The sequence below is a fragment of the Anopheles ziemanni genome, chromosome 2 (assembly GCF_943734765.1).
Source record: "Anopheles ziemanni chromosome 2, idAnoZiCoDA_A2_x.2, whole genome shotgun sequence".
Lineage (NCBI taxonomy): Eukaryota > Metazoa > Arthropoda > Insecta > Diptera > Culicidae > Anopheles > Anopheles ziemanni.
The window spans coordinates 78,954,570-78,982,192 of NC_080705.1; the positions used below are offsets into that span (position 1 = coordinate 78,954,570).

The 27,623-nt window shown below is 43.4% G+C and overlaps 1 protein-coding gene across 1 annotated transcript in view; it reads left to right on the forward strand.

The window, feature by feature from the left end:
• LOC131288769 (calcium uniporter protein, mitochondrial) overlaps positions 1–26,780 on the forward strand; it is a 100,147-nt gene extending 73,367 nt beyond the window's left edge. Inside the window, exons 3-7 of the mRNA XM_058317946.1 lie at positions 18,962–19,190; positions 23,667–23,772; positions 25,191–25,292; positions 25,378–25,581; positions 25,675–26,780. Of these exons, the coding sequence (XP_058173929.1) occupies positions 18,962–19,190; positions 23,667–23,772; positions 25,191–25,292; positions 25,378–25,581; positions 25,675–25,959 (926 nt within the window). The 3' untranslated portion in view covers positions 25,960–26,780. The remainder of the gene's footprint in view (positions 1–18,961; positions 19,191–23,666; positions 23,773–25,190; positions 25,293–25,377; positions 25,582–25,674) is intronic.
• Positions 26,781–27,623: the final 843 nt, after the last annotated feature.

Below are 27,623 nucleotides of genomic sequence, written 5' to 3' on the forward strand. Positions count from 1 at the left end.
GGCGACGAAACCTCCGGGCACTGGAATGGACCGGTGGAAATGTAGCGGAAAACGAGGGGCACCCCAAAGAGAGAAGGATTGTTTTATTGGAAAAATCACTTTTGAACCGATGCCAACAAACGAACGATTCAAAGGCGAACGTTAGACAGACCCGCGGGGAAGGGGGAGGAAGGGAAAAAAAGGGTGTGAAATGGAAAATGTTGGAAAATGCCCAGCCAACCGGCCAACCAGTAATTGGGTCAACCGTGTGACGGATGTGGACGGATGAACGCGCGCGCACCACGTGACGGCGTCTTAAGTGGTTTCCATTCGTTGTCTGCGACGTATGTTTTTGATAGTGCGTTTACTTTTGTCTCAAGTTTAAGGTTGTTTTTTTTTACAGATGCGGGTCAGTTTACGACGTGGAAAGTGAAAATACATTATTTAAGCCCGATGTAGGACGTGTGCTGAAAGGCTTTTGTCGGGCGATGAAGAAGGCAAATAATAATTTTATCCAACTCGAAATAATATGCACTTGGCTGAAGCTCAACGTTTGCAAATCTCTGCCTTTGAAATACTTGCCAACGATACAGGAAAGCTATTATCCTTCCGCAAACGACCCGCCCGGGGAACATGGATCGGTACAAGCTCGCACAATATCTTCCCGGGGATCTAATTTATGTGCGCCAAGTTATACCGAGTCCATCGAGCGATCCCTCCCCTGGGGTGGCGACGAAAGGTTTGTGCAGGCGGTGAGGTGGGGGGAAATCAAGGCTTTCGATGAAAGCCAACAACCGCTCGGCCACCGGAGACGGCCGCTTTCGTGGCGCCGTTGGATGCGGCATCAGTATGGGAACCGGATGTATTGAAGGCTTTGCTTCTTTTCATACCGGACAGCTTCTCTCGAACCACCCTTCCTCAAGATAAGGACCGACCGTCCTCATCCATGCCCCCCCCCCGGGAAAGCGGATGATCCCCCCGGGGGTTGATTTATGAAAAAATTGTCGACAAATTGTGTGCCGCCTTTCTCGGTGTGCGGAGAATAGAACAAATTTCGAATGGAAGCCTTCCTCGTCACCAGCCGTCTGGCGGCGCGTTTACAATGCACCTGGTTGGTTCTCGGGGCTTATGAAAAAGAGTCCCTTGTTGTTTGCGCAAGGCGGCCGAGGCTGCGGGTTTACTCAGGAAAAATGCAATCAATTATTGTCGCAAGAAAAGCTTTGGTGAGGTGGTGAGGCAACATAAAGCGAAATACATTACTTTCTCGCAGTTCATTCAAGAAATACACTTGAAATGCTCTCTCTTTGGTTCTCTGATATCTTTCCTAATATATTCCAACTTCAAAAAAAAATTGTAAAAAGTCGTTTTGTTCAAAAGAATTTTCTATTTAATTAAATTAGCTTGCAACACCAAATACAATTTGAAAAAATTGTTTTGATGAAACGAATTCTCCATCGTTTCTCAAAACAAAATTCTCAAAATTAATTATTTGTGAGTTACAAATACAGAATATATAGAACCACACGATACGAGAAACACAGTTACTAACATATGTCATTCCTCCAGCCGTTTCCAGCCGAAACTAGGTTTGCATTCAACGGAAGACAATTTGCTCTTGTTGGCAAGGCTCGGTGACACATTTTGAATTGGTTCTGATTTTCTCTACTTATAACAAGTTAAATTTGATGGAAGGTAGAAGAACACATTTTGTTGCACATTCTTTACTAATACTTACACAAAAATTAACTGTTGTATTCAGTATTATACAGTTTATAATTGAGGATCGGTCACAACTCTGATGGTCACTTTTTTGTTTGCACACCACGTTTGTCACTTGTAGTCCATTGAGCTCACAAGTTTCGGATGAACACTGCACTTTTTTTGAAGTCCTTCCGATGACACTTTGCCTGCGGGACAATTAGTGTCGTTGGGAGCAGGTAAAGGTTCTATACTATACCCCACATATCACAAAGTGGTCCACCCCCAACTAAAATATAAATACACCAAGTATTTACACCGAAGTATTTGAACTTCTGCCACAAATGATTTGACAACTCTTCCACTACAAAAGGTCCACTTTTAGTAAAATACCGGATTCGGAATCGTAAGCAACCACAACCACACACCAAACGCCAACAAGGATCGTACGAGCACAAAGCGCGAGACTCACGAGTGCGCGGCACACACGCGGGCGAGAACCGAGAGAACCGATCGGATCGAATAGTAAACATATACTAAAACCGCGCATCGGCTCGGCGGCCGGCTCGAGCATATGCGGCCACTACTTGCGCCGCGTGCGAAAGCGTCCGTCACGGAAGAGGAGGTCTGTCTTCCGTGCGCGAGTGACGCTTTTTCCTAGGCCCACTTCCCGCCACCTCTTCTACCCAACCCAGTTCGACGGTACGCTTTTCTCTTCCACCGTTTGTTTCACTCCCTTCGAAGGCTCCCTTTCTCGCGTACAAATTCGTGTTACCGGAGGTTTTGCTTTTCTTCTTCATCGACACCGATCGAGACAGACGTCGATCGTGCACTCGCATGTCAAACTTTGGCAAATCAGTAAGTTTAATGTGTGTGCTTGGAAGAAAACCCCCGTGGGCGATACAAGATCTACGTTGAACGGTGTTTTTGGAGTAATGGAAAATTAAATTCTAAAACTATTTGAACGTAGTTTATTATTCCCGCACGATTTAAAGAAAACAACTCCTCTTGTGGCACAAACTCAAAGCTTTTACGTTATTTTTTATGTAGTATTTTCCAAAGCGTATTCTCTTCCAAACACTTTTCAATTGATCGCAACAAATTGCCTTTGTTATTTCCATCACCGTGCATTGTAACAAACCGTTTCGTTTTTCGATGGTGGTGGTATCACTTTTACAGCAAAATGCCCACATACATCACAACACACGCCCCACCCCACCCTCCTCCTAGCTGGCCACTTATCTTCTTCTCCGTATCCTTCCGAAAACGGATCTCTATGTCTCGTCTGGCGGATGTTGGATTCGTCCAGACTCTTCGAAATGGCATGTGATGGGGGGAGGAGAGAGGGAGGGAGAATGGAGGCGTGTTTAGCAACCACCCACCCGCCTTAGCGCCTCTTCGATCGTTTAATTTATTAACCCAGCGAGCGAACGTTTTCGCGGCGGCACTATCATTTTTATTTTCCCTTCTATCGCTTCAGCTGCCCGATTACCGTTGCGCCACACACATATGGAGCGAGGAGCTTTTCTCTTGCAGCAAAAACAAAAAAAAACAAAAACAAATGAAAAAGCAACCGAACGTGTTGTAGAAATGCAGATTTCTGGATGGGCGATGCATCCTACAGTCGGTGCGCATCGAGGATGCACCGCTTCTGGTGGGCCAATTCTTTATGGCCCCGATCAGGCTTGTTAGGTTTTTAGAGTGTGGCGCTTCTTTTTTTTTGTTTTAGTGTTGCAGACGAGAGTGAAGACGTCGTATAATGTTTTATTGACTTGTAAATGATTGCATCGGTATCAGAAATCAATCCAGCAACCGTTCGAAGGGGAGAAAGTCATTAAACAAGACCGCTCCAGCTTCGCGGGGAAGTAGTAAAGCTAGGTTTTCATCTGATTTATCACACAAATACTTCATGAAAAAGAAAACACACAGTTTGTTTGAATCATTTTGTTTTGCTATCTCTTTGGTCTTTTGGAAAAATCTGTCTAGAACTTGGAGAATTGGTCTATTGGATCTCTATCTAGAAATGTTCTTGGAGTTCGGAAAACTTCTCTATTTCCTCATGATTTTTATATCTTGATTTCTAACTTTTTGCTACAACTTAAACTTTGTAATGTTATTCTTTGATGAGAGGCTACCGACTTGCCCCGCGCTTTAAACAAATTCAAGACACAAGCATCTTGTGTTTATTTCGTGCCTTAATGATCGACATAAAGCCATTAAAACAATCACTTCTTTTTCTTCTATTATTGCAGCTTTAAAAACCCTCTGCACGCTACTTCGCGGCAAATGGGGAGTGAAATTTTGTTTCTCAAAATAACAAACATTAAAATGCTAATATCGGCCCGCAGATGAACCGGTACAAACACCCATTCGGCCGTGTAATATGCCGCTTCGTGTCGTTCCGTTGGCCTGTACATGCCCAAACATCTTTTATCTTCTTAATGGCCGGCCTTGCAGAAGATCGATGCACGATAATGGAGAGGAAAAATAGTTATTTATTGTTGTTCACTGCACCAAAAAAAAAAAACAAAAAAAAATCGGAACGCCATGTGCAAATGTTAGTTTTCTGTGCACGTTTGAATAAATCTGTGGCCATCATCTTTGGCGAATGTTCGTAGAAAGGGTAATGTGCATTTTCTACTACGTATGTTTAATTATTTGAGACACGAATGAAATAATAAATAGAATAGCGATAGGAAAACGCATATGGGAACCACTTTAGGTTTTATCTAAACGTATCGCACACTAAGCTTGATTGAAAAGACAAGCTTTAGGGAACTTAAACCATAAGAGAGGACAAACCATGCTGCCGGTAATGACACAATTAAGCACAGCATCGAACGACAAGTGCTCGACCGTCAGAAGAAGGCCCCGTAAGCGTCCCGTGTTCAACCGACGTCATAAGTGCTCACGAAAGCGCATCTCATCATGCGGCGGGAGATGAATTCCTTTCACCGGTTGATATGTCGGCTCCCCAGTACCGCAATTTTCGGCTCGACACTACCGGGCGACAACACGATGGTATGTGTTCGGTTAAGATTAGCTGCCTCCGCCATGAAAGACGATTCAAGCTGTAGCGCCTCAACCGAGTTCCGAGGGCCTAAACGTGCACTTAGCGAAAGTCAATCAGTGATGGCAAATTTACACAAATTTGTAGTTTATGCCGCAACTAGGCTCCCCCCAAAGAGCTGCTCTGGGGTACGGGTTCAATTAGCCAGCCTTTTCCCCCTACCACTCAGAGACGTATGTCGCTTTCCCCTCGGCGTCGTCGTCGTGAGAAAAACGGGAGAAAAGGGTGTGTATGTGTTTTGACGATGTTAATGTTGGTCGGAATGATGATCGAAACTATTTAAATATTACACGCTTTTTGCGTGTCAAAGGGCCGGTCGGGAACTGTTTCTTTTAATTGGATGTCGTTTTTGTCCCAGATTACAAAGTGTTCTCGATGTTGTTTTTTTTTGTTGGTGTGAAATTGATGTTTATTGTCAAACAAATGGAACGAAATTAGGAATCGTTTGAAACACTTGTAGAGAGTAATAGGATAGTCAAAAAGTGTTAAAGCCTTGGAGTAGTAAAACATTTCAAAATTCGTATGCCATTTTCATATTTTATCTTTCATATGAACTTGTTCCTAATGTCATCCCTCATCTCATTCGTGTATACTAACGGTTTGAAGTTGACGCGTTGAAGCATTGTGCAATGATGGAACAATCTGAAAATCGGGCTGTGATTAAATTCTTGGCTTTGAAAGGTTTATTGGTGACTGAGATCCATGAAAAGATGATAAAAGTACTAAAGGAGTCTTCTCCAACTCCAGAAAACATTGGAAAAATACAAGATATGGTTATGAAAGATCATCGAACGAGTGTAAATGTGATAGCTGTAAAGTTGTGTAAATCTGATTCAGACTCATGAATTTGAATGAATCTCTGCCTTATAAGGGATTCATGAATCTTTCGTCGAGATTCATGAATCCTAAAGACACACCAACTGATGGAAAGTCACCAGCCAAAAATGGGTTGAAGGATCCCTTATTTTTTATTTTTTTGTCGCATTGTCCACGCCTATGAAAGAATCGGGGAGATTCGTGACAGATCCATGAAAGATTCATTAAGGTTTCGAAAGATTCATGAATCCATCTGAATGAATCTTTGGTGAAAGATTCATATGAATGAATCTCGCCAAAAGATTCATTAAGCACAACACTAGATAGCTGACACCATATGCGAGTTTCTGAGCAACATTTGTAGCGATTTCGAAGGAATAAAATCGATTTTTTACGCCTATTTATCACTATGGATAAGACTTGGATCTATCATCACGATCCTGAATCAAAACAAGCTGCTAAAGGAGTGGTGGAACCAGGCTTTTCGTGTCCGAACGCGAGTTTGTGTTCAGAAATCAGCCAAGAAGGTGTTAGCGTCAGTGTTTTGTGATTCAAAGGGGATTTTGTTGGTAGGTTATCATCTTCAAACTGATAAAACAATCAACTTTGACTATTATTGTAACCTTATGGACCAGTTAAATGGAAAACTTCGTGAAAAAAGATCCGGTTTGTAAAAGAAAAAAAAAATTTTTCATCAAGACAATGCGCCAGCTCTTACAGCTCAAAAGATCATCGCAAAAATCAGTGAATTGAGCTACGGATTTTTGCAACATCCACGTTATTCGTCTAATCGTCCATATGACTTCTGGCTGTTTTCACACCTCAAATAATTCCTTCGCGTAAGGCATTTTTCAACAAACCGTCGACCGGGTTATAGCCGTCGTCAAGGAGTATTTTGTGGGCCTGCCAAAAAATAATTTTGGTGTTGGCATAACAAAGTTGGGAGATCGTTGGACCAAGTGCATTGATCTTCTGGGAGACTATAATGAGCGATAAAAATGAAAACCTCCAAAAAAAGCTGTATTTTCATTCCCGCTTTCGAAACTTATTGACTAACCTAGTATTAGGTAAAAAAACTCTATTCCATTCCATCGACGTCCCAGTTCTGAGCCCATCCGAGGTCATAGAATCAACTGTCATCTCGTGTCAGCAGCTCGCCTCTACTCAACGTTAATTAACACGCAACCCGGAGTGGGACGATGAACGAAAAACACTCTATCAATCTAACCAAGATTAAACCGAAATTGAAGTGAAAATCACGACGCGGCTAATGCTTTCTAAGCACACTCTCTCTCTCTCCAAAAACCCCCGGCGTCTTTGATGAAGTATCCTGCTTGAGGATTTTGAGGGCCGCCTTTTGTCTCGCAAGGCGGATGTTCTCGGCCGCAAAGATCCGCAGGAAATTGGGCTCCTTCCGCAATACTCCTCCCATCGTAGGAGCGATTGTGATTTATGGTGAAGAAAATGAGGAAATTTGCCTGTCCATCAGCGATTTTCAACACGTGACGTCTTCGTTGAGCCGACAAAGCTCCTCGTCTGAGAGGCATCACCGACTTCGACCGTCAAGTGTCTGGGTATTCGTCCGAAACGCGATGCCGTTGGATTGATAGGGACGCGAACGGAAGGAAACAACTTCAAACCAGCCGCATGTCCTTCCGGCCGGCCGGGCCAACTTAAGCGATTGATATGCGGTTCCTATCGACGCGTAGGCGATTCATCATCCTCGCCGGGTTGGATGGATGTATGTTGGCACCGAAAGTTCTAGGCCTAGAGTTTTCGTTTATTCACCATCCGCGACTGCTTCTGCTAATACTACTAAAAACCGTTCGGGCCGGGTAGTTGCCGTTGCTGAAAAGTTGTTAATTAGTTCTTCTCGCTGTTGACGGAACTTTTTGTTGTTGCTGAATGTTCGTTGAATCCCGTCGAGGGTAAAAAAGACGAGACTCGACGAGAGACAGCCGGCTTGTGGTCCAACATGAAAAGCTGTTCGGTTGAACCGTTTCTTCCACTCGTAGGCAGATAAATAAGTTTCAACATGGGACAGACATGTCCGACGACGGCTGTGTAGAGTTGTTCTGGAAGTGACTGAACATGATAAAGAAGACCACAGCCAGCTGAAAAGAAGCAACCCACCGCAGGCTACGTTTGTTGTCCCATCTTCCCAAGCTTCTTTGGCCCTGTCCTCGGGTTTTATAAAACCGTTTTGAAAAGTAATTCCACGCCGACCGATCTCATTTAATTAGAAACTATTTACCGACACAATAGAAACCGCATCAAGCGCCAATCCAAAGACTTCATTTTATGTTTGACTCTAGGATTAAGTTTCAGCACAAGCTGGAAAATCAGCTCGATACTCTAGCCAGGGAGGTAAAGTTGCAGAACGATTAAATTCTTGGCAGCGGAAGGAAAGAATATTTCCCTGGTAAAACCTTTAACCGTAGGGGAAATAATGTTGGTCTGATTTTCATCTAATTTGGTTAATTTGTTAATGCACACTATTTTGATCGAAAGCCCAAACGAAGGCCTCGCCTTGTCAGCAAAAGATAAGTCCTTTCCTTTCATCCCGTAATTAGTTTTCTACCTCCCTTTTCGAAACACAAAACATCTTCTCCGTCGCGTCGGGATTTGTAGCGTAAATCTGTAACATCGTCCCGTTTAACAACCGAACGCCCCGGAGCCGTGTTTTCGCTTAGTGTTAAAGTGGGCTATTTTCCGGTTTACTACTTCTTTCTCCCTCCATTCGTCCGTCGTTCCTTTTTCAAGGGTTTCGGAGGATCAATTCGTTAACCACTTCGCGCACCAGTCCCGGGGACCCCATTGCCGGATTTACTAAAACGGAAACGCGACGGGAGCGACCGAAAGGCGATATCATCTGGTGTGTAGGTGCCCCAGAATTGGCGGAAACAAATGACACAGGATATCCGCACGGGTCAGCACGTTTCAGCACCGACCGGGCGGTCGTCGGTCGATAGGGAAAAGGTTCACCATGGCCCGGGGCAGAATGAAGGATATATCTGGATCCTTTTTTGGGGAGTAAGAGTGTAGTCCCTCTCCGGGGAATCGGTGAGGCTTCGCTGAAAAGAGTCCAGCGGTCGGTTGTGTTCTAATTTAAAATTATGGTTGATCAGATAACGCTAAACTTTAAATAAAGAAGAACTTGTAGAATTAAGCTGTTTACCGTAATATAATGCATTTATTCCATCTAACTTTGATGTACCACATTGTCGAGGGAGTAACTCACAATGCGGGCTGGTAGTACATAAGTTTGTAGTACTTTTTATCGTCTCCTCGCTACGTTGAGCTCAAGCCTAGAAAGACGTGGCAAAGGCAGCGAATCTGCACGCAGTTAACCGAAACTTTGGCCCAACTTTGGCAACTTTTCGACCCAATTTCCGCCCACACGTCCCGGTGTGTTCCGGTTCGGCACAATGGTTGGCGTCCCCGGTGCCGTTATGTGCTACTATTTTCTATCGGCACCATCGTGATAGCAGACCGGTAGGGTCCGGTTCCCTCCGACAAGGGGTCTGCCGGTCGCAATAGGTGGAAACCTAATTTCAGTTGTCATCGAAGTTTTTTGTTGATTTAAGGCTTCCTATATCGCACCGCAGCGAGAAGAAGGTCCTGCACCGAAACGCTCCTGTGGACGTAATGAAAATGTGGCCAAATCGCTATAAGCGAACCTCTCCCAGAGTTTTCGATGGCTTGAATTTGCTTTTACTTTCAGTGTACACAACGCAAAACATGGGGAATATGCAGTATCGTTTGGTTGGGCACACAAAGAAATTATCATCCAGCTGCTTATGCACCTTAAGGAAAAAGAATCCAGCATTCAGACAAGTCGTTGGATCAACATGGAGCGAAAAAACGGGTCAGTTCCGTAGCCTGCTGGATAAAGGTTTTGCTAGAAGAAGGAAAATTAAGCACAATGCATACAACTAGGCACGATAAGAGCGAAGGCCCCCTTACCCTCCCCAGAAGTTACGGGTACGGCGGGAACCTCAAGAAAGCAAACGGAAACGCCATAAACAAAAGGGCTTAAGATGGATGGACTGTTCCGCTTTGTGCTTTTCCTTACGCAAGCAAAATTGGGTCGAATCCTTTTAGAAAAGAACAGGGCAAACGAATAACACAACACGGTTTTGTAGGGCTAAAATGGAGCTCCTATGATCGAGGTCCTTTTGTGTGTCTGTTTGTTGGGGTCCAGTTGTTTTTTCCCTTGGTGGAGTCGTCCTCCAATCCCATGTGGCTTTGAGTAATGTTTGCTGACTTCGCCGGGCGGACTTAATCCTTTCCCCCCGGAACTTACTTGCTCCAATTGCTCGACCGTCCGTTTTTGAGCCCGAGCTTCCTCTGATAACAGCCTCTTCAGATGTGGAGCTGCACTCGGATCGACCAGTTGTTGCATTATTTTCTCGATTTCATTCTCTCTCTCTCTCTCTCACTTTCGTTGCATGCAGGAAACGGCACTGACTGTTTCTATAAACAGGACCATCCTTGGCGCTTCCTTTGAAAGAATCCCTCGTTGAACGTGCATCATCTACGTGCAGCTACTTTACCTACTTTACGATTAGCGCCTTACTTCCGGGCAACTTACGGGCACACCCCCCCCGGGGGCAAAGGTCGCGCAGGAAAAGTGGTAAATGCTCTCGGATGAGACCACTCGCTCGTCAAGTGGTCCACTCTTTGACGTTCGTTTGCTCCCGGGGAGGCTAGGGAAAAGAAATCGTCAGCCAAAAGCGTTCTGCAGTGCTGCACATTGTTTTGTTTCGCTGTGATCTTGGGTTGTATGTTCCAATGGTATACATCTTTCTTAAAATTTTGTTTAAAAATACATACAAAAAGCGAATTTTCTTAGAAACAATTTAATTTGATTATGAATACTATGGCCTGTACAATACGGCCTGGCCGTCCAAATATATATAAACCAAAATAAAAAATACTATGGCCACACTAGCTCCAATTACAGAATCGAACAATCACGTGAGCTCTATTATTGAAACAATTATATGTCAGCTGTGCTTTCGATCTCCATCTTTAAATTACAATCGATACTCGAACAGCATGCAAAAATCACACAATACAATTGTTATTAACAATCTTTCACATATTTTAGCTTTTTTTTGTATGGAGTTGTTGTGTACACTAAAAACTCGAACAATACTGAAAAGTCGATTCTAAAACTTTTCACATATTAAGTTTAAGCACTGCAGATGTTGTTGAAGATTTGTTTGATCATTATTTTCATATAAAATCTTCTAAATTTTACTATTGGATCTAAGTTTTACGGAGACAAACAAAACAAGCATGTACACATATGTCAAGGTGTATCCATCATAGTTATAAAACAAGGTTTATACGACACAGGGAAATCAATGAAATATCAGCCATTTTAAATATGTCGGTATTGCAAATTTTAAATTAAAATATAACTCTCAAATAAAGAGTTACAACCATAAATATTTTCTCAATTTCTCTTTCATTAATTACTAGTTACTTAAAAAATTACAATCGATGCCACAATTACTCGAAAAGAGAGAAATACCCTTTAATAATCTAAACATGAAACATGTTTGATAGATTACTTATAACTTAAGTTTAATCAATCGTTTGACATCATTCTAACAAGACGATTTAAAGTTGCTGTAGTTTATTTATTTAACAGAATATAGCAAAGCAATGGTATGTCCGCAACGTAGTGAAACCTTTCGAAGTAGTCTTTTATTGACACAAAAATTGCAACTATTTCCTCGGGTTCACATCATTAAGCATTATAAGCCGCAAGAAATGTTCCACTGAATAAGGATAGCTTCAACAATGGAATGTCAATGGTACTCTCGCTAGATCATTATTCGTTCTCGCAATGCAAGAAGGCAGCGTTTGCTGTCATTTGATGCCTTTCACTTCCGCCCATACCATAAGCGGAATGCATGTAATGGAATTCGGCGGAAACGAACCGTCTTTCTTGTGACCGCCCACGAAAGGAACCGTCCGGAGATAAACTACTATTACTGCGCTTTCAGGTCTGCGTCCCGGTCCTGGGTTTGCACAAAAGGATGAGAAATGTGTTCCTGCAGCGCGGTGCTGCAACTTGCATCTAGCGCCAGTTTCTTGACTCCCAGCTGAAGCTAGAATCTCGCCCGATTGGAAAGGATAAAGCCATCGGCGCATTCCACCAACTGTTGTCCGGAAGTGGCTTTCGCCAAATGGCCGCGACAGATAGATAAATTAGACATCCTTCGCAAACGGCACGGATGGGTCCTCCGGTTGGTAACGAAATGGAACTTGCGATTTGAGAAATGGTGTGTTCACGTTGGCTTTGGTCCGAAGACATCTGCTCTCCTTCAGGGTTGTACAGAGTTGCCGGTAAACATCGAGTAACATACTTCGTAGCGTTGAGTTCATCAGAAAATCCCAAAAATCAATGCTTTCAACAACTTGTGCTGAGTGTTGTGAAGCATACATACGTTTTCTTCCTTGCTAGAACCTACTGATAATAAATATATGAATTGAACTAGGCCACCTGGTATCCCCAACCAAATACCAACAAAGAGCTTAAACTATGCAAAACTAGGAACCCTAAACAATGCCGAATACTGCCTCCTTTGGATGGAAAAGATTTCCCCGAAAAAAGAGAAGCCATAACTATTTACCGAGGCATTGCAAACATCCACCAGCCAGCCTGTACAATGCATTGCGCATCAGCGCCACCGATTTCGGAATCTGGGTGAGTACGGCTCTGACGTGTGCATCGGTGCACACCCCAATAGAACGTCCTTCTCTCCACCTCCCCTCAAAAGATCCTTCCATCGGCAAACAGAGTGGGCAAGCGAGTGTAGAACAAAATGCGAACCGGTAAATTCCGATCGCAAAAGCCTTGCCTCCCGGTGGATGTGATTAGTGGATGCCCGGATGCCCCAAGAAGTGCCCTTGTGCATCCCAACGCTAGGGCGCATTTGGTCGGAACGTTCATCCGTTATCCATCCCGAGGCTGGCTGGCTGGCAGGGTATTTGCGGCCGTTCTCTGCTATCGAATAGCCGGAAAGAATGCCGTTCTGGTCGGGCGCAGGTTGGGCATGGCTTGTTAGGAGGGAAGGACCGTTAAGTCTAGCAGCAAATATGTTGATCGTGGTCCGCTTTGTCTGGCTGATGGGAACAGGCTAGAGGAATATAAGAACCGTTTTGTGGTAAGCAAAACCAAAATTACAATCACCCGTTTTATTAATAAAATTTTCAATACAATAAAATCTTCACATGTTATACTCTCAAGTCCCTGTGTGTTTATGAAGAACTAAACTTCGTTTAAGGGCACGTCAGAAATGGATCGCTTAGAGACGGTCAAGAACACTCACCCGGTACAAATCAGCGTCCCGTTGCATCAACCAACGGAGTTCCCATTTCTATTCCAACCGCCCCAGCAGGGAGGCCTACTACCGTCCTTGCAGGTATTTTCCCATCCCGGGGGTGGAAATTTTCATTTCGCACAGATTCCCCCCTGAAGGGCGCTTAGCTGCGTCGAGCACCATCGTGAAGTAGGAAGCTTTTCTCACCATCTTTCAATAACTCTACGGCTGGAGACAGCAATTGAATTCCGTTGTATTGTGTTGCACACCACCCGATGCTGGTGAGCGTTGAGCTAATATTTCTTCACACACGAGAATAACTTTCGTCCTGTCCTGTCCGTCGGGGAAAGTTTTTTTCCCGGTGCCCTACCGGCCCCACAGCGAATCAAGTGCAGTCCTTCAATGGGGAAAAACTTTTAATTGTTTACCAGACAAACTTGACAGCAACGGGAATATTTGTCTTTACGGCAGACGGGTCGGTCGTGTCCGTTCAAGTAGTTTGTTTGCTTTGACTGTTTCAATAAACAGCCAGAGATATGGTTCTTACAATTTAAAATTTAATTTGGAAACTTTATTCTTTATCCTTGAATAATTTTTACCTCACTTCGTTCATGTTGCATGCAGGATTTATTCATTTTCGCTTTTTCATTCAACTTAATGTTGGATAATGATAATGACAGCAACTTCTATTCAGAAACATTCATTCGGCTTCATTTCAGTTGACTGAAAGTTTCCAAACTCATCATTTCAGTTCACAACAAATTAACTGTCAACCGGCTTTGATGAGCCGGTAAACAAACTATGCAGAACTGTAAATGAGCTATATTTATCATTAAAATTTATGATAATGCTCATTTATAGTGTGTTGTGCTTAATGAATTTTTCGATGAGATTCATTCATATGAATCTTTCACCTATGATTCATTCAAATGGATTCATGAATTTTTGCGGATTCGAATCTTCAAACGGTAATGAATCTTTCGAAACCTTAATGAATCTTCCTGGATCTGTAATGAATCTCCTGGATTCTTTCATCGGCGTGGAACATGGTCTTTTTGATTCATGAATCCCTAAAACTAAAAGATTCATTCAGATTCATGAATCTGAATCTGATTTACACAACTCTACTCATTTAGCGCTGTGAACAATGCGTGTGAACTTAAATTGCATAAATCGACGTTGTTTATTTCGTTTAATGATCATTTTAAATGGTTTTATACTGTTTACTCCTTCTATAGCTGTCAATTGAGCAATTTATCAAACAAATTTCATTGCTGTGAAAGCCTGAGCCTTTTTGGTTACGTTAAATGAAGTTTTAGCTGCGCAACAAATATTGCTTGTTTATTTCGCGTTTAGACAAGTTAAGTTGGGTTTCACAAGAGTTAAATGAGTGTGTGACAGTTGCTGATAAGTGATAGAGGCAATCGTTAAAACTCCTTTAAGTTTGCTTTACCTTTCATTAGTTCTTTATTTGTTTATCGTGTTGTAATATTCCCTTCGTTATGTGACTTAAAAGAAACATGGTTCAAATCAATTTCGACAGCCTACACTTCCTGTTCAATGGTGTTGTGTTACTCAATGGTGCATTGCCCGTCGAGGTTTCTGCCGATGTTTTGCATTTACTTTTCCATCACATTGGTTTTACTGTGAATGGCCATAATCGGTGCCGCTTCCTCTCGTCTTCTACTCTCTTGCCGTCTGAGGCGCAGTCCCGCTCGAGCCGTCCGGTTCCGGTTCGGAAAGACACATCCCGTTCTATCCGCCTGAAGAAGGCACCGGCTGAAAGGTGGAGGAGTGAGACACAGTTTTGCAAGGCTGAAACGCGGCGTGCATACCGAAGCATCATCACTTGATAATATCTGCAGCTGCGGCTGCAGCGTGCGTTCGTTCGTTATCGCCTTGCGCCTCGCAAACCGACGCTGCACCGAGGGTGGAAAGCGGGCCTCGCTTACGGTTTATATGTGGCGATGCATGGGTGTGTTATATGCGCCATGCTGCATGCACATCTCGTTCACTGCTGTTATGGGTAAAACATCAAATAAACACCAGTGCCCTAGTGCGCGAACCGGGTCCGGTACGGAGAAGAGCTCTTGCCCTTTCACTAACTTCGAGCAGTCTGTTTCCTTCTCTCTTATCTTTACGATCGCTCATTCTGATTTCCATTCACATCCAATAATCACCGCCCCCCAACTTGGGGCCCCCTCCGCCCTGCTCGTTTTCTTGAGAGGATACACTTTTCCTGCAAATGTGTGCGTCTTGTTGTTGCAAATGCTTTCGCCCGCAAATGAGGGAAGCTTTTTACCGCCCTTGAACAGGGCCTACATGCACTGGTAAACAGTGGAAATAGAAAGAAAAGAAAATCACAGGAAAAGCGAGAAGAAACGATGCCTAAACCGATCCCGACCAAGTACAGTAACGTACGGATAATGTTTTAATTGATGCGCCTTGCCTTATTGCTATCAATTCGTCTTCCTTGTCGGCGCTGGGAATGTTTGCAAATGCAGCTATTGCGAGGAGTAGTTTTTCAAAGAAAACAAATCACACATTGTTATAGAAACAAGTAATATATTATTACAGTAAAAAAGGAAATTTTGAACTGACTTTTAGCTAATCTTTTTAACCAAGTATCTTTCATCTGCTTACACATGTTTTGCTTTACATTCATTAACTTGCGATATTTTTATGTGATGGTATGTAACATTCCACATTTCCCATTCTATTTTATTTATTTTTAAGTTATGGCATCGATCGGTTTCTAACTTCCACTATGCAAAAGTGCCCCCATAACCTCAAGCTGTTGAAACAATTTTATTAAAAATTATTCTACACATCCGCCCTACCACTCGCCTTAACTCGATGCTCCACGTTAGTGTCGGCTCGTGGTGTCGTACTTTCTAATTTAATAATTGAACACCTCCTTCCGCAAGCAGCACGTAAGAAAAAAAGGGAAAAGCACACGCTCGTCATACTTTTCCAATTTTCTACCTCACGTCCCAGCGATGACAGTGTGGAAGCTTGTTCTGCTGCAAAAGCATTTACATGTGTTTCGGAGCCAGAAGAAAACACCTACCTCAAGGTACATCGACAGATCCCCCCGTCCCATCCCCCCTGCACCAGTCGCGCACTTATGTGCTAAGTTTTCTCACCCTCTTACTCCGTCCCCTGTTTGGTGACAGTTTTATCTTCTCCAGCTTCCGGGCGTACGGGTTTCGTACGCCCGATGCGATGAAGGTAGTTTGAGGATAGTGCAAAATTGCTCCGGAATAACTGTTGTAGGCCCTCCGGGGAGAGGGGGGGCTTCGTCTCCGAAAAAGGCCCATAATCGCAAACCGTCCGTTCTGGCGTCAGTGTCTTGCTATGGGGCGCACGTTCGTGCCTCAACATAACCACCGATGTTCGTACATGACGACGAAGAGCACACACACACACTCCTTCGCCCATCCGGGAAGACAACTTACAAGCTCCAGTTTCGAGTCATTGTGCCTACCATCTGCTGCCATTTTGCTCCCCGTAGTAGTTATGATCCTTTAGGGTATGCGGTTACGGTTTTCAGTATTTGACGATACATTTATCACGAAGAAAAATACAAGGGTGAGGCGATGTTTTACATACCTTACGTTCTGAAAATGTATGAGGAAAGCATCATTTTAATCCTTTGCTTTTTGGAATGTGGAAGTGGAAAAATATTTAGCTTTTCTATCATTTTCTTACATTTCTACATAGGAGCTTCTCATAATAAAAACATATAAAGTGTTGTGCTTAATGAATCTTTTGGCGAGATTCATTCCTATAAATCTTTCACCTACGATTAATTATGAAGGTTTAATAAATCTTCAGGGATTCGAATCTTCAAACCTTAATGAATCTTTCGAAACCTTAATGAATATTCATGAAACTTTCATGGATCTCTCACGAATCACCACGATTCTTTCATTAGCGTGGATCATGCGATCAAAAACAAAAAAGGGGGTTTCTCTACCCATGTTTGGCTCATCACTTTTCACCAGGTAATCTATCTTTGGGTTTCATGAATCTCTCATCGAAAGATTTAAATAGGATAAAGGATTTTCTCAAACGCAAAGAATCATTCAGATTCATGAATCTGAGTCTGAATTACACAACTCTTCATTCAAAGTTAACTAAAACCACCTAATTCTTTGATAGTTATAAGTCTCGTTAGCATTTTCCACTTGATACTAACGTTCTTTACCGTAGTTTTAAATTCCTATCCATCTTCCTCGCAGTGTTTCCACCCTTATATCACAAACACTATGTTCCTTTTCAATAAAATTATGTCCATGTTGATAGCCGTGTTGATTGCACTATCGCTCATCGGTAGGAAAGTACTACGAACCGCTTCCTAATCAGCGCCGATAATTAGCCCTCCCGGCTTTGCGCACTGATTTATTACCGCATTTTAATCTGTCCCACATCCCCACCCCCCAACCCCCTCTCCCTGGAAGGTAAAAAGGGGTCCGCTTACCGGATGATTAATAATGTCGTACAATTCGCTCGGTCCCAGCGCTTGCTGACCGCAGAACTCAATAAACCACTGCCGGCGTAAAGGATTTTCTCAAACTTCACCACTTTTACGATGATTTGGCAAAAAGCGACTGTCGGCTCGAGGCCGGAAAGGTACCTCGACCGACCAGTACCGGTAGCAGCGTCATTAAAAGTGCTAAATTTATGCTCCGAAACACGTTATTTATAACTCCGGTAGGGCGTGAGTAACGCTGGAGAAAGTTTAATTTCAGCACACGATTAATGTCGGAAAGCATGGGTCGATGTTGTGCGGACAATTTTCCATCGAAATTAGAAGAAATTTTGAGCTACAGGGTGTTAGGAAATTTTTTAAGGAATTACTTTTTTTATTTCCGTGCACTTCCAGGTTAGAGAATTCTTTGGACATTCGAAAGCCGGCACAAAAATTAATGTTTCAGTACAGGCAGGTTACCTTTTTTGTCTGCTATTACTCCCCATCGCTCCCAGTCTGCACGGGTGTGGAAAAAGTTTTCACCTCTCTTCATTCCTTAGAGCTCTTATTTCTTTTTAAAAGGAACCTCCTCAAGAAAACGGGATCGCCCATTCGCCGGGCGGGGTTAATCAGCCGAATAGCCACCAGATTAGATTGCCTGATAAAGGAAATAAAAACGCCACAATGTTGCTCTCCTGTCACGCAGGTCGGGAAACGTTTCGCATTCGGTCCCCGGCGATGGCTCGAATGACTGGAATGCCGGCAAACGGGACCGATGGTGAAAAAATGAAAAATGACCCTTGATGTCGTGCGGCCATCAACAGCCCGGGAACATTCTTCAGGTGGATAGGCATTATTTTCTTTTTTACCTATCCCAAGCTTCTGATTTGGATCAGTTTTCTTTTCCACAACTAACCCCGACGGCTGGAGGATGGGTGGGTGAGCAAGTGAGCGTAAGAAAATGGTTTGTGTAAATACGAACTGAAAGGGAAACCTTTTTTTCCAGGGGTTCCACATTTTCTTTCGCATCGCTTTTTTGCGTCTTTTTTGTGTGAGTGTGTCACAGTCATGCAAGGGGGGGCCGGGTGGGTCCTTCTCAACCAACCTTTAGAAGGTGGAGAAGTTATGTTTTACGAGCCCACGAAGGTGAAAATGAACCTTTTTTTTATGAATGATGCCGGATATGGTTGCGGTGCGATTAAAGTTCGGAAACTGTTCTGGTGCGGCATTCCTTTCAAAAATGGTTTTGTGGAAGGAATTTTATTATGAAATGCGTTTAATTTGATTTCTTTTTATATTTGTATGTGTTGAAAGCGTTCCCAGGAGAAAAGTAAGGTATCATTTCTATAACGCAATTATTTATTACTTTCACGAATATTTTAGTCTACAACATTTATTAAAAATACGTTATAAGAAGTGGGTATTCAATAGCTTAACAGGAAAGTAGACAAAACTATACAGAAATAATAATAATGTTATTTATATCTCCCCGGATATGTTAATTACTTCAATCTATCTAAGTACATTCGTCAACATGCGCCTTATCATGCGTTCGTTTTGTCCCTTCCCTGCTCTTTTTTCCAGAAGTAACCGTCCGGTACAATCGAGGGTTGCCCAACGTCACCGTGCCACTGCCATCCCGGAACGAACGCTGCCAGTTCACGCTGCGACCGGTGACGCACTCCGTCGGCGACTTTCTCGAGATGCTGAAGGTGGAGGACCGCGGCATTGACCGGGCGGCCGTGCTGAACCGCGAGGGCGTCCGGATAGCGGCCGCCTGCTCCATCGAGAACCTGATGGCCGACGATTTCTGGTAAGCGAGCCGCACGCAAACTCTTCTCCTCGGTAGGGTCAGCGAATGTAGAAAGAAATAGAGTCTTCATCGGTAAAGGGTCTTCTGTTTTTTTTTCCACCCATGTTAAAGTGTCCTTGTGGCGTCGTGATAGTTGGTCGGCAGGAAGTCTTGTGCTTCCCTGTCGAAACATCTTCGAGTGCATTTCGTTGATTAAATTTCACGCAAAACGACATCGACAAGAGGGGACGTCAGTTGTGTGTGCTGTTCGTGCCATCGCTTATCCGTTCGATCGGCTGCGTCTTGTTCGATTGCACGAGAATGGGACTTTTTATCTCGTTTCGAAACAATCCTCCAGTCGGTCGCTCGTGTCAAGTAGCGATTGCAAGGACACCACCAATGTTCAAGCTTTTTTGGTGCTTTCTGTACTTTCCTATCGGGATCTATCGTTTTCTACAAGTTTGTATTTTTGTCTGTCTGTAAAGCAAAAACTAAAATAGTTGTAGCTATCGATTTGAGGTATAAATTTGAAGATGATAACGCTCGATTTTTTACGTTCCAATGCATTCCTAGTAGTTTTTCGGCAGTCCTCGTCCTGTTTTACAACACTGTGTTGTAAGTTTTCGTTAGTTTTTTGAGTTTTAATTTTAGTTTTTTGTTCGATTGACTGTGTGTTTTCTTTTTTATTGCTTTCATCACTCACATTCACGAAAAACGATCCAATTTCTCAACTTAGTTGCTGCCAGACATAGGATCGATAATTCAATCGCTAGAGACTTCTTGAATCCATGACGTATGGTGGATAGTTTATGGAATCAATGGAACAACAAAGGCCATTGAAAATCGATTGGAGTGCTTGGAAAGTAGGAAACTTTTTCCGCTTTAAAACGTTCTGTTTCGATCAAACGATCAAGCGTTGAGCAAATGGAATAGAATCCAGTTGAAAGAATTAAATGAACATACTACAACCTCAAATCCGACCAGAATCCACGCCATCGATCGACGAAATCCAGCCTATTTTATCAACCTTTAACCGATAGGGGGAATCTTTTTATCCGTCTATCTCTTTATCTGCTCCTCGGTTCTGTGCTGCGGGCTCGAACCTACACATGGAAGGACGCCGGATGGAGCAAAATGGCGACATTTGTTTGCATTTAAACTGGGAATTTCTACCATTTCATGCCCACCGTGTATGCCAACCTCCGGACCATGAAATTATCGTCCAATCGAGTGGATCTGTGTCGTTTGCATGGAAGTATCATCGATCCCCCGGGAGGCCCCGGAAGGACAGAATGGAAGAATGTTTGCATTTCTGGTATTGTGATTCTATATTGCTTCCTGTTTCCGCAAAAAGAGGGAAGATTTTCCGGAACCGGCGCGTTATCCTTCCCATTCAATTTAGAACGTTCCCCCAAGATTTCAACTGCGAACCATCAAAAGTGTACATAACGATCGGAGTGAGAAGAGGGACAAAGCACTGGAGGTAGGATCGACCGGGCAAGAAATTGTGCCAAGATCGATCGATCGAGAAATTCTACCGACGACCGAAATTGGATAATTCAACCGTGGCGCACCGACCCGGTGCCTTTTCCCCGCCCCGGTGGGAGTGAAAGTCAAAATAAGATTGGTTTTTTGATTGGACCCATGGTTAGTTAGCCCAACCACCGACCACCCCTCTCGTTCGAGGGTGGATTAATTTCGAACTTATCGCGGAAAAGCGTCGGCACCGATTGCACGATGAGTATCCAACTCCAAAGCCCACCGCAACGCCCATCATATCGAAACGTTTGGGGCACGACCTGGGAGGGGTGTGGGGGATCCCGCCTTTCGATAAGGACTCACGGGTATTTTTACCCCCCACCGGTTATCGGTTTGACTTCGTTTTTCGCCCGCCACAATCCCTTGCTCGAGCGTGCTGGGCGCGCAGGGTTTTGTGTAATTTGTCCGTGCCCTCACGGGACACGGCCCCCGGTTGCTTCTGCCCGTCAAATGGCCGTCAAAGGTTGTTTTTGCGTTCGCGTTCGATCGAGTGCGAAAATTAGTTTACCCTCGAGGTTGTTTTTTATGGTGCAAACATTATCCAGATTATTATTAAATTAAATATAAGTATTTAATTCCTCAAATTATCGCTGCTGATAAAATCATTCTATCACTAAAACTTGGTTGGTCTATCAATAAAACTTGGTTAGTCTATCTATAAAACTTGGTTAGTTTTTTAAATTAAATTTGTTACAACATTTATTATACTCATTACATATTGAATAGACTCTAGAAAGTAGAACGAGAATTTTTAATTAATAATGTTTATGCTCTGTTAACTCAAAATAAGCTTTAAAAGCTATTGAAAATCAAAATCAAAACATTTGCTTTTCATATTTGACAGCAAAACAAATATCCCTACAAATCAAATGCTAATGAACTCATTTAAATCGTTAAGTCCTATGGTTCATTTTTTCGACTCTCGCTCAATTCAAATGCCATGTAACGATGAATCCATTTAAGCTCCAGAATGGGCAATATCATCAACGCGGATAATAAGCTGCAATAATACTCACTCGCAAGTGACACTTGAACGTTCCCCGGTGCCATAATCTTCCCTCCCTTCCTTCCCTCGTCCTCTGGATGAGAGTTTATTTAACGAGCCCGGCATCCGGGCTCCAAATTCAATCATGTATTAATTAGCTGTCAACGCCACTGGCTAATCTTTCACTTCATTTCATTGGCAATCCGTCCTTCCCCTCATCCATCCCGTCCCGACCCGGCCGGCTTGTGCATACTTTTGCTGAGGGTCATTTATTCACTCCACTTGATCGATTACTTCCCTTTTTGCCCGACGGCATGTCGTTGGCGAAGGATATTGATGACATAGATCTGTTTCTGCCTTGCATGCTGCTGCCTTTTTTGTCACACTCCAACCGATAATGCAATTAAATGATTCAATATGTTGACAGTCATCTTCTAGGAAGCGGATGGTTTGCTGCTGCTCTTTCTAGTAGAAGGAATGGCAATGATTTAAAATTGCACTCCATCCTTCCTGTATATAGATTCTTCGAAGTCATTATCATTGCATGAACCCCACCGTCATCACATGCCAGTAATTACCTATGGAACTCTTCGCCCCGTCCATCCTTTTATAAATCCAACAAGAACCTTGCACACGGACAAGCGGGGGGTTTCCTTGGACATAAATCTCAAACATCCCGCCGAGCTGCACACCGGAGGGCACAAATGCTAACTTCCGAATGGCATATTTGTCCGTCTGAGGTTCCGTTTCGATTGGTTCGATCCGTTTCCGGAACTTTTGCATCGATCGGTTCAAGAGCCACCCGTAATTGATTGCCGGAAAAGTGGTACATAATTGACTGATTCGGGTACGATTCGGTGCAGTTTTGGCCCTCGGAGGAGAACGTGCACTAGGCTGGGTAGCGTGTGATCTAAAGCAATCTATCTCGGGTGCTTTTAGGACTTTGATGTCAATTAAAACACTTAATGCTTGTTTGATTGCAACAGAGTTAAAATCTATCTGGATGATTTTTTATTGACAATTTCTGTTATGTGTACAACCAAAACGCAATGAAATGGAATGAAAAAAGCAATTTATGAAGAAATATTGTTTACGTCAACAATTGTCTTAAAGTCTCAAATTTTATAAGCAAACACTTCCCCTTCCCCACACTTACACAATATACGAAAAAAAAACTTCCGATCGATACGTATTTCTATTTCAATGTACAACACTAAAACTTGCAATCGATTTTATGGGACTTTTCCGAAAGCTGTAGAACAATTTTTGGCCATCCAAAAACGAGAAAAGAATCATAGCGCATTCGGTTCACGGCGGAACGGAAACAATTATCTCAAGAGTTTCGGCATCAAGCGCCGGAAGCGAAAAGTTTTTGGGCAAAACGAACCGCTCACCTGTGTCCATTAAGGAAACACCGGGCAGGAAATGGACCACGAACGAAGAGAAAAGCTCTTACGAGCGAGCGACAGATTGAATTTGTTTGTGCAACAAATCCCGATGGAGGCGCCTGGTGGCTCACGACCGGTTTCGGCCGAAGCGATTAAAAATAAATCACTAACGTGAGCGTTTCACTCGAAGCATCACGAGTTTCGGGTATTCGTCTCACGTTTTGAGTGTCCGGAGTGGTACCAGGCAAGGGTAGGAATTTCCGTTTCGTTTCGGGTGAAATGTTTTAGCAGTTGATTATTGTTTAATTGTATGGAGCATGTGTTTGGTTCCGGTTTAGAAAGAAATAAACAGCAATACGGAACCTGCCCAACAGCTGATTGCTAATGGGGTTTCGATCGAATGTCTTAAAAAAAGCACTCCCACGTGGAATAATTTTTTTTATCACCGGTAAAAATAGAATTTCAACTTCCTTTACAAAAATTCAAATTCAACAACCTTCCTTTACAAAAATTCTACCTCTGCTCTCACGAATTCTGTGGATATTGAAATTACAGCATTCCCTTTCTTATTCCACCTTTTTACAGGCTGCATCTGAACGACAGACAATACTACGTTAAGCCACCGAAACGTGAAAAAATTACCTCAGAAGAAATCACTAGACTAGGGGACGTCCAGGCACTCGTGGCGCAGGTAAAGTATTACGTTTTGTTTCATTTCCCAGCGCTAATCCCTCAAACGTGAAGGCAATAACGGTCAAAAACGTGGAACATACAGCAATACAAACGAATGCAAAATCCATTTCATAAATGCAACACAACACATTGTGCAAAGGTTGGTCAGGTTGACAGATTGTTTTCCTCCAAATCGGAAAAGTGAGGCGGGTCATATTCGGATGCGCTTTGTTTCGCATTCGCGTTCCAAAATTGGCTTTTCGTTTCCTGTCCTTCTTTTCTCCATGAAGTGTGCCAGAAACTGGTTTCCACTTTTGCATGGTTAAAAATGGAACAGAAGTGTCCTCCTCCCCGCGTGCGAGCGAAGAAGTTAAGCTGGCGTTCCTGGAATACCGTGCCGCCGGTTCGTTTGCATTTTACATGATACTTGAAAACCTGTTATTTTAATGCCATGTGGATGCCGAAAACGAGTGCATTTCTCTGTTCACTTCCGGAATAATGCATGAGTGTTTTGTTTCGTACTTGTCAACTCGCCTCAGGCAGTTGCCTTGCCTGGTGGGTTGTTTTTAAATCCTCCCCGCGTCATCAATGTCTCTCGGTGGACGATCTTCCCAACGTCTATTACAGGTCGTGTAAAATAAGCGTTAAAATTATTTCCGCTTTAAAGAGGAAGTATTCCCCGAGCAGCTCCCATATTTAATGCGTCCGTGCTACAATATAAGGCTCATGAATTTATATCTTTTAGCGGTACAGCTTTCGTTGCTCGTAAACGTACCGCGCTTGCAATACCTTTGTTTGTACGCCAGCAAGGCGAACACCATAATAAAAATAAACCCATCAAACCCTCACACACGTGCACACAACACCTTTCTCCCAATTAAACTTTGTGCCCTTTTGTTTTCCGACCCAATGCCCCCTCCCCCCCGAAAAAGGTGGGGGGCCACAAACGGCGACAGTCAACGGTGGAAGGAAAGTACACCAAAAACTCCAATTTGTAGCCGTTACTGTACAAACAATGGACCCGCCCGATAAAGGGACGGAAAGCGAGCGAGCACGTGTATAAACGGGTAGAATCCTGCCTTCCTGAGCTGTGTGGGTCATCGGGTTGTTAACCGGGTTCGAGCTAGAGGATGTTGGCTGCTTCATTTTCCCCCTTTGTAGTGACCCGTAAAATATAGGATCGTGTGAATTGTACCACATCTTCCGTGTCTTGAACCTCGAAGCTCTGAGTGGATACCCAGACGAACCGGAACTCAGGGGTTATACGAAGGGTCTGACGCGGCTGATAGCACCCGGGCGTTGCTTTAATCGGTTCCTAATTAATCGTTCTCTATCGAATAAATTAAAACACCCTTGGGACGGGACGAAGGGTCACGCATACAAGATGTTTACCCTCACTCAATTTCATTCTTTCGTTTCGTCCGTTTTTCTCACCAGCTCTACGAGGCCCTGCACGTGGGCGAACATCAGATTCACAAGGAGCGAGAACTGAACGGCAAGCTGGAGGAGCTGACCGTGAAACTCGGACCACTGGAGGAGGTAAGGTGGAGAGGGGTGTGATGGGCAAGACTCCATTTGGCAATGAGGTCCAATTCATTTATTTTCTTTTTTTTTTTTTTTGCAGAAAAAGAACGAACTGGACCAGATCGCCGCACGGAAAACGAACGTTCTGACCTGGGTCGGTCTGGGACTGATGTCGGTACAGTTCGGTGTGCTCGCCCGGCTAACGTGGTGGGAGTACTCCTGGGATATTATGGAACCGGTGACGTACTTCGTGACGTACGGTACGGCCATGGCTGCGTACGCGTACTTTGTTCTCACGAAGCAGGTAATACGATCGTTCGAGCTTCGATAGAGTACAAAATTGTCGATCTTTTCCCTTTCGATTGATCCCCCACCCCTCTGTGGTTTACCATTTTAGGAGTACCTCCTGCCGGACGTGAAAGACCGCCAGCATCTGATCACGCTGCACAAGGCGGCAAAGAAGGCCGGCATCAATCTGGCCGAATATAATGACATCAAACGACAGATCGCGGAAATCGAACACGATCTACGCCGGCTGCGGGACCCCCTGTACATGCATCTGCCGGCGCCACCGCCGAAAAGCAAAACGTACAGCGCGACCGAGATCGCACTCTCGAAGAAGCAGAAGAAGGCCGCCTTCGAGGCTTCGCTGGGCGTTCCCGGGAGCACCGGTCAGCAGTAGGAAGCTGAATGGTTGACTTTGCAACACGGCTACTAGCTGCTACTAGACCGCAGACGAACGACCAGCGATATTTGTGGTTGCGAAAACAAACAAAAGACGCAGGATAAAATGTCCTTTCGTCGTACCGTCGGTGGGCAGACGGAATGGAAGGTGAAGAAAGGAGAACAAAAAAACTCAAAGCAACAGCAGATGATAGAGAATAACGATTGAATCGAAAGTTAGATAGAAGGATTATGACGAGCTGAGCAGATTTCATCCTCGGTCCAAGGATGGCAACGGTTGTAACAAGTGGGTTCGGTGCAGCACAATCCAAAACAATCAATTTCTTCAACCCATGAACAATGGCCGAACGGACAGAAGATTACTACAAGCGCACAAAAATGCAAAAGTCACACAAAACACATAACACTAAGCGCAATAGCAAAACGTTTGATAACATGAAAACAGCAAAACCGAGCAGGAGACAAACCGTCGGCCATCGATTGTGAAACCTGCCTCCAATCCTCATCCCTAAAACAAAAGAAAAAACCTAATGGCCCGAGATTCGTTTCGTAACCATCGATCTAGCACAAACTGACGCACCCCGCAAAATGTAAAGAAACGCCTCACTTTCTCTACTTGTTTGCCGTACTAAAACCATGTGCACCGACCGGAAATATTTACGGGTTGCCCGTAAGCTCAAGGTTTTGTATCGCTAATGTTTTATTTAATACTTACTAAGCCCGTACTTATGGCACAACCACACCCTGGCTGCTTAAGTTGATAACAACGGCAAAAGGGGTTTATCCCCGTCGACACCTCCCTCGGACGTTCTTAACTATGTAATGGAAATTTACGTTCTCAATGATGTGTTGTTATCGTTTTTTAAAAACGTTTATCCGAGCCCGGGCACAAGTGCATTTTCTTTGCCGCCAAAACGTTCGCGAAAAATAAGTTTTTGCAACGGTATGCAACTGTTTACTTTTTAATAAGGAATCTCATCTCGCCCTGCAGGAATGTCATGTGTGTGTTTTGTGAAAGGTTTATTTTTCTGTTTTACTAATGTCTTTTATTTTGTGTTTAGTTTGTAAGAACACAGCAGAAGGCTCTCACAAAGCCCAAATAAGTTACCCTCACCAACAGAAGTAAACATGGTGTGTTCTATTGGGAGGACATCAATCATTACTCTAGTTTGCTTATGCTTCTGTATACCTTCAGGTCAGTGTGTGTTAAATTGTATGTTATCATTTTCAGATGGTTGCAAATAAACGATATTATAATCATTATTTTTCTATTTTTTTCAAATATTATTTCTTGAGGTTTTTTTTTCATTTTCAATATCCTTTTATTTTTAGGGAATTATTTAAATAAACCTTTAAGTTTCTCTTTTAAGAATCGCTAATAACAAAACATAAGATAGTATATAAGAAACCTCGGGGGAGTTTTTCAGTTGTGTCTGATAGGGTCTTAAAAACTGCGCTCGTGAACCGTGAAAAACAGTTAACGTAAACTTTTGAAGTAAAAAAAAATAAATATTGTTATAGAGGATAGTGAGAACATGCTACGAGTGACGTGACCACTAAAGAAAAAAAAAACCCTCATCATCTTCGACTATGCCGGGAGGTTCAAATACGCGCCTCAAACATATTTCAACATTTTTACACTCCAATTCTCACCCCAAACTA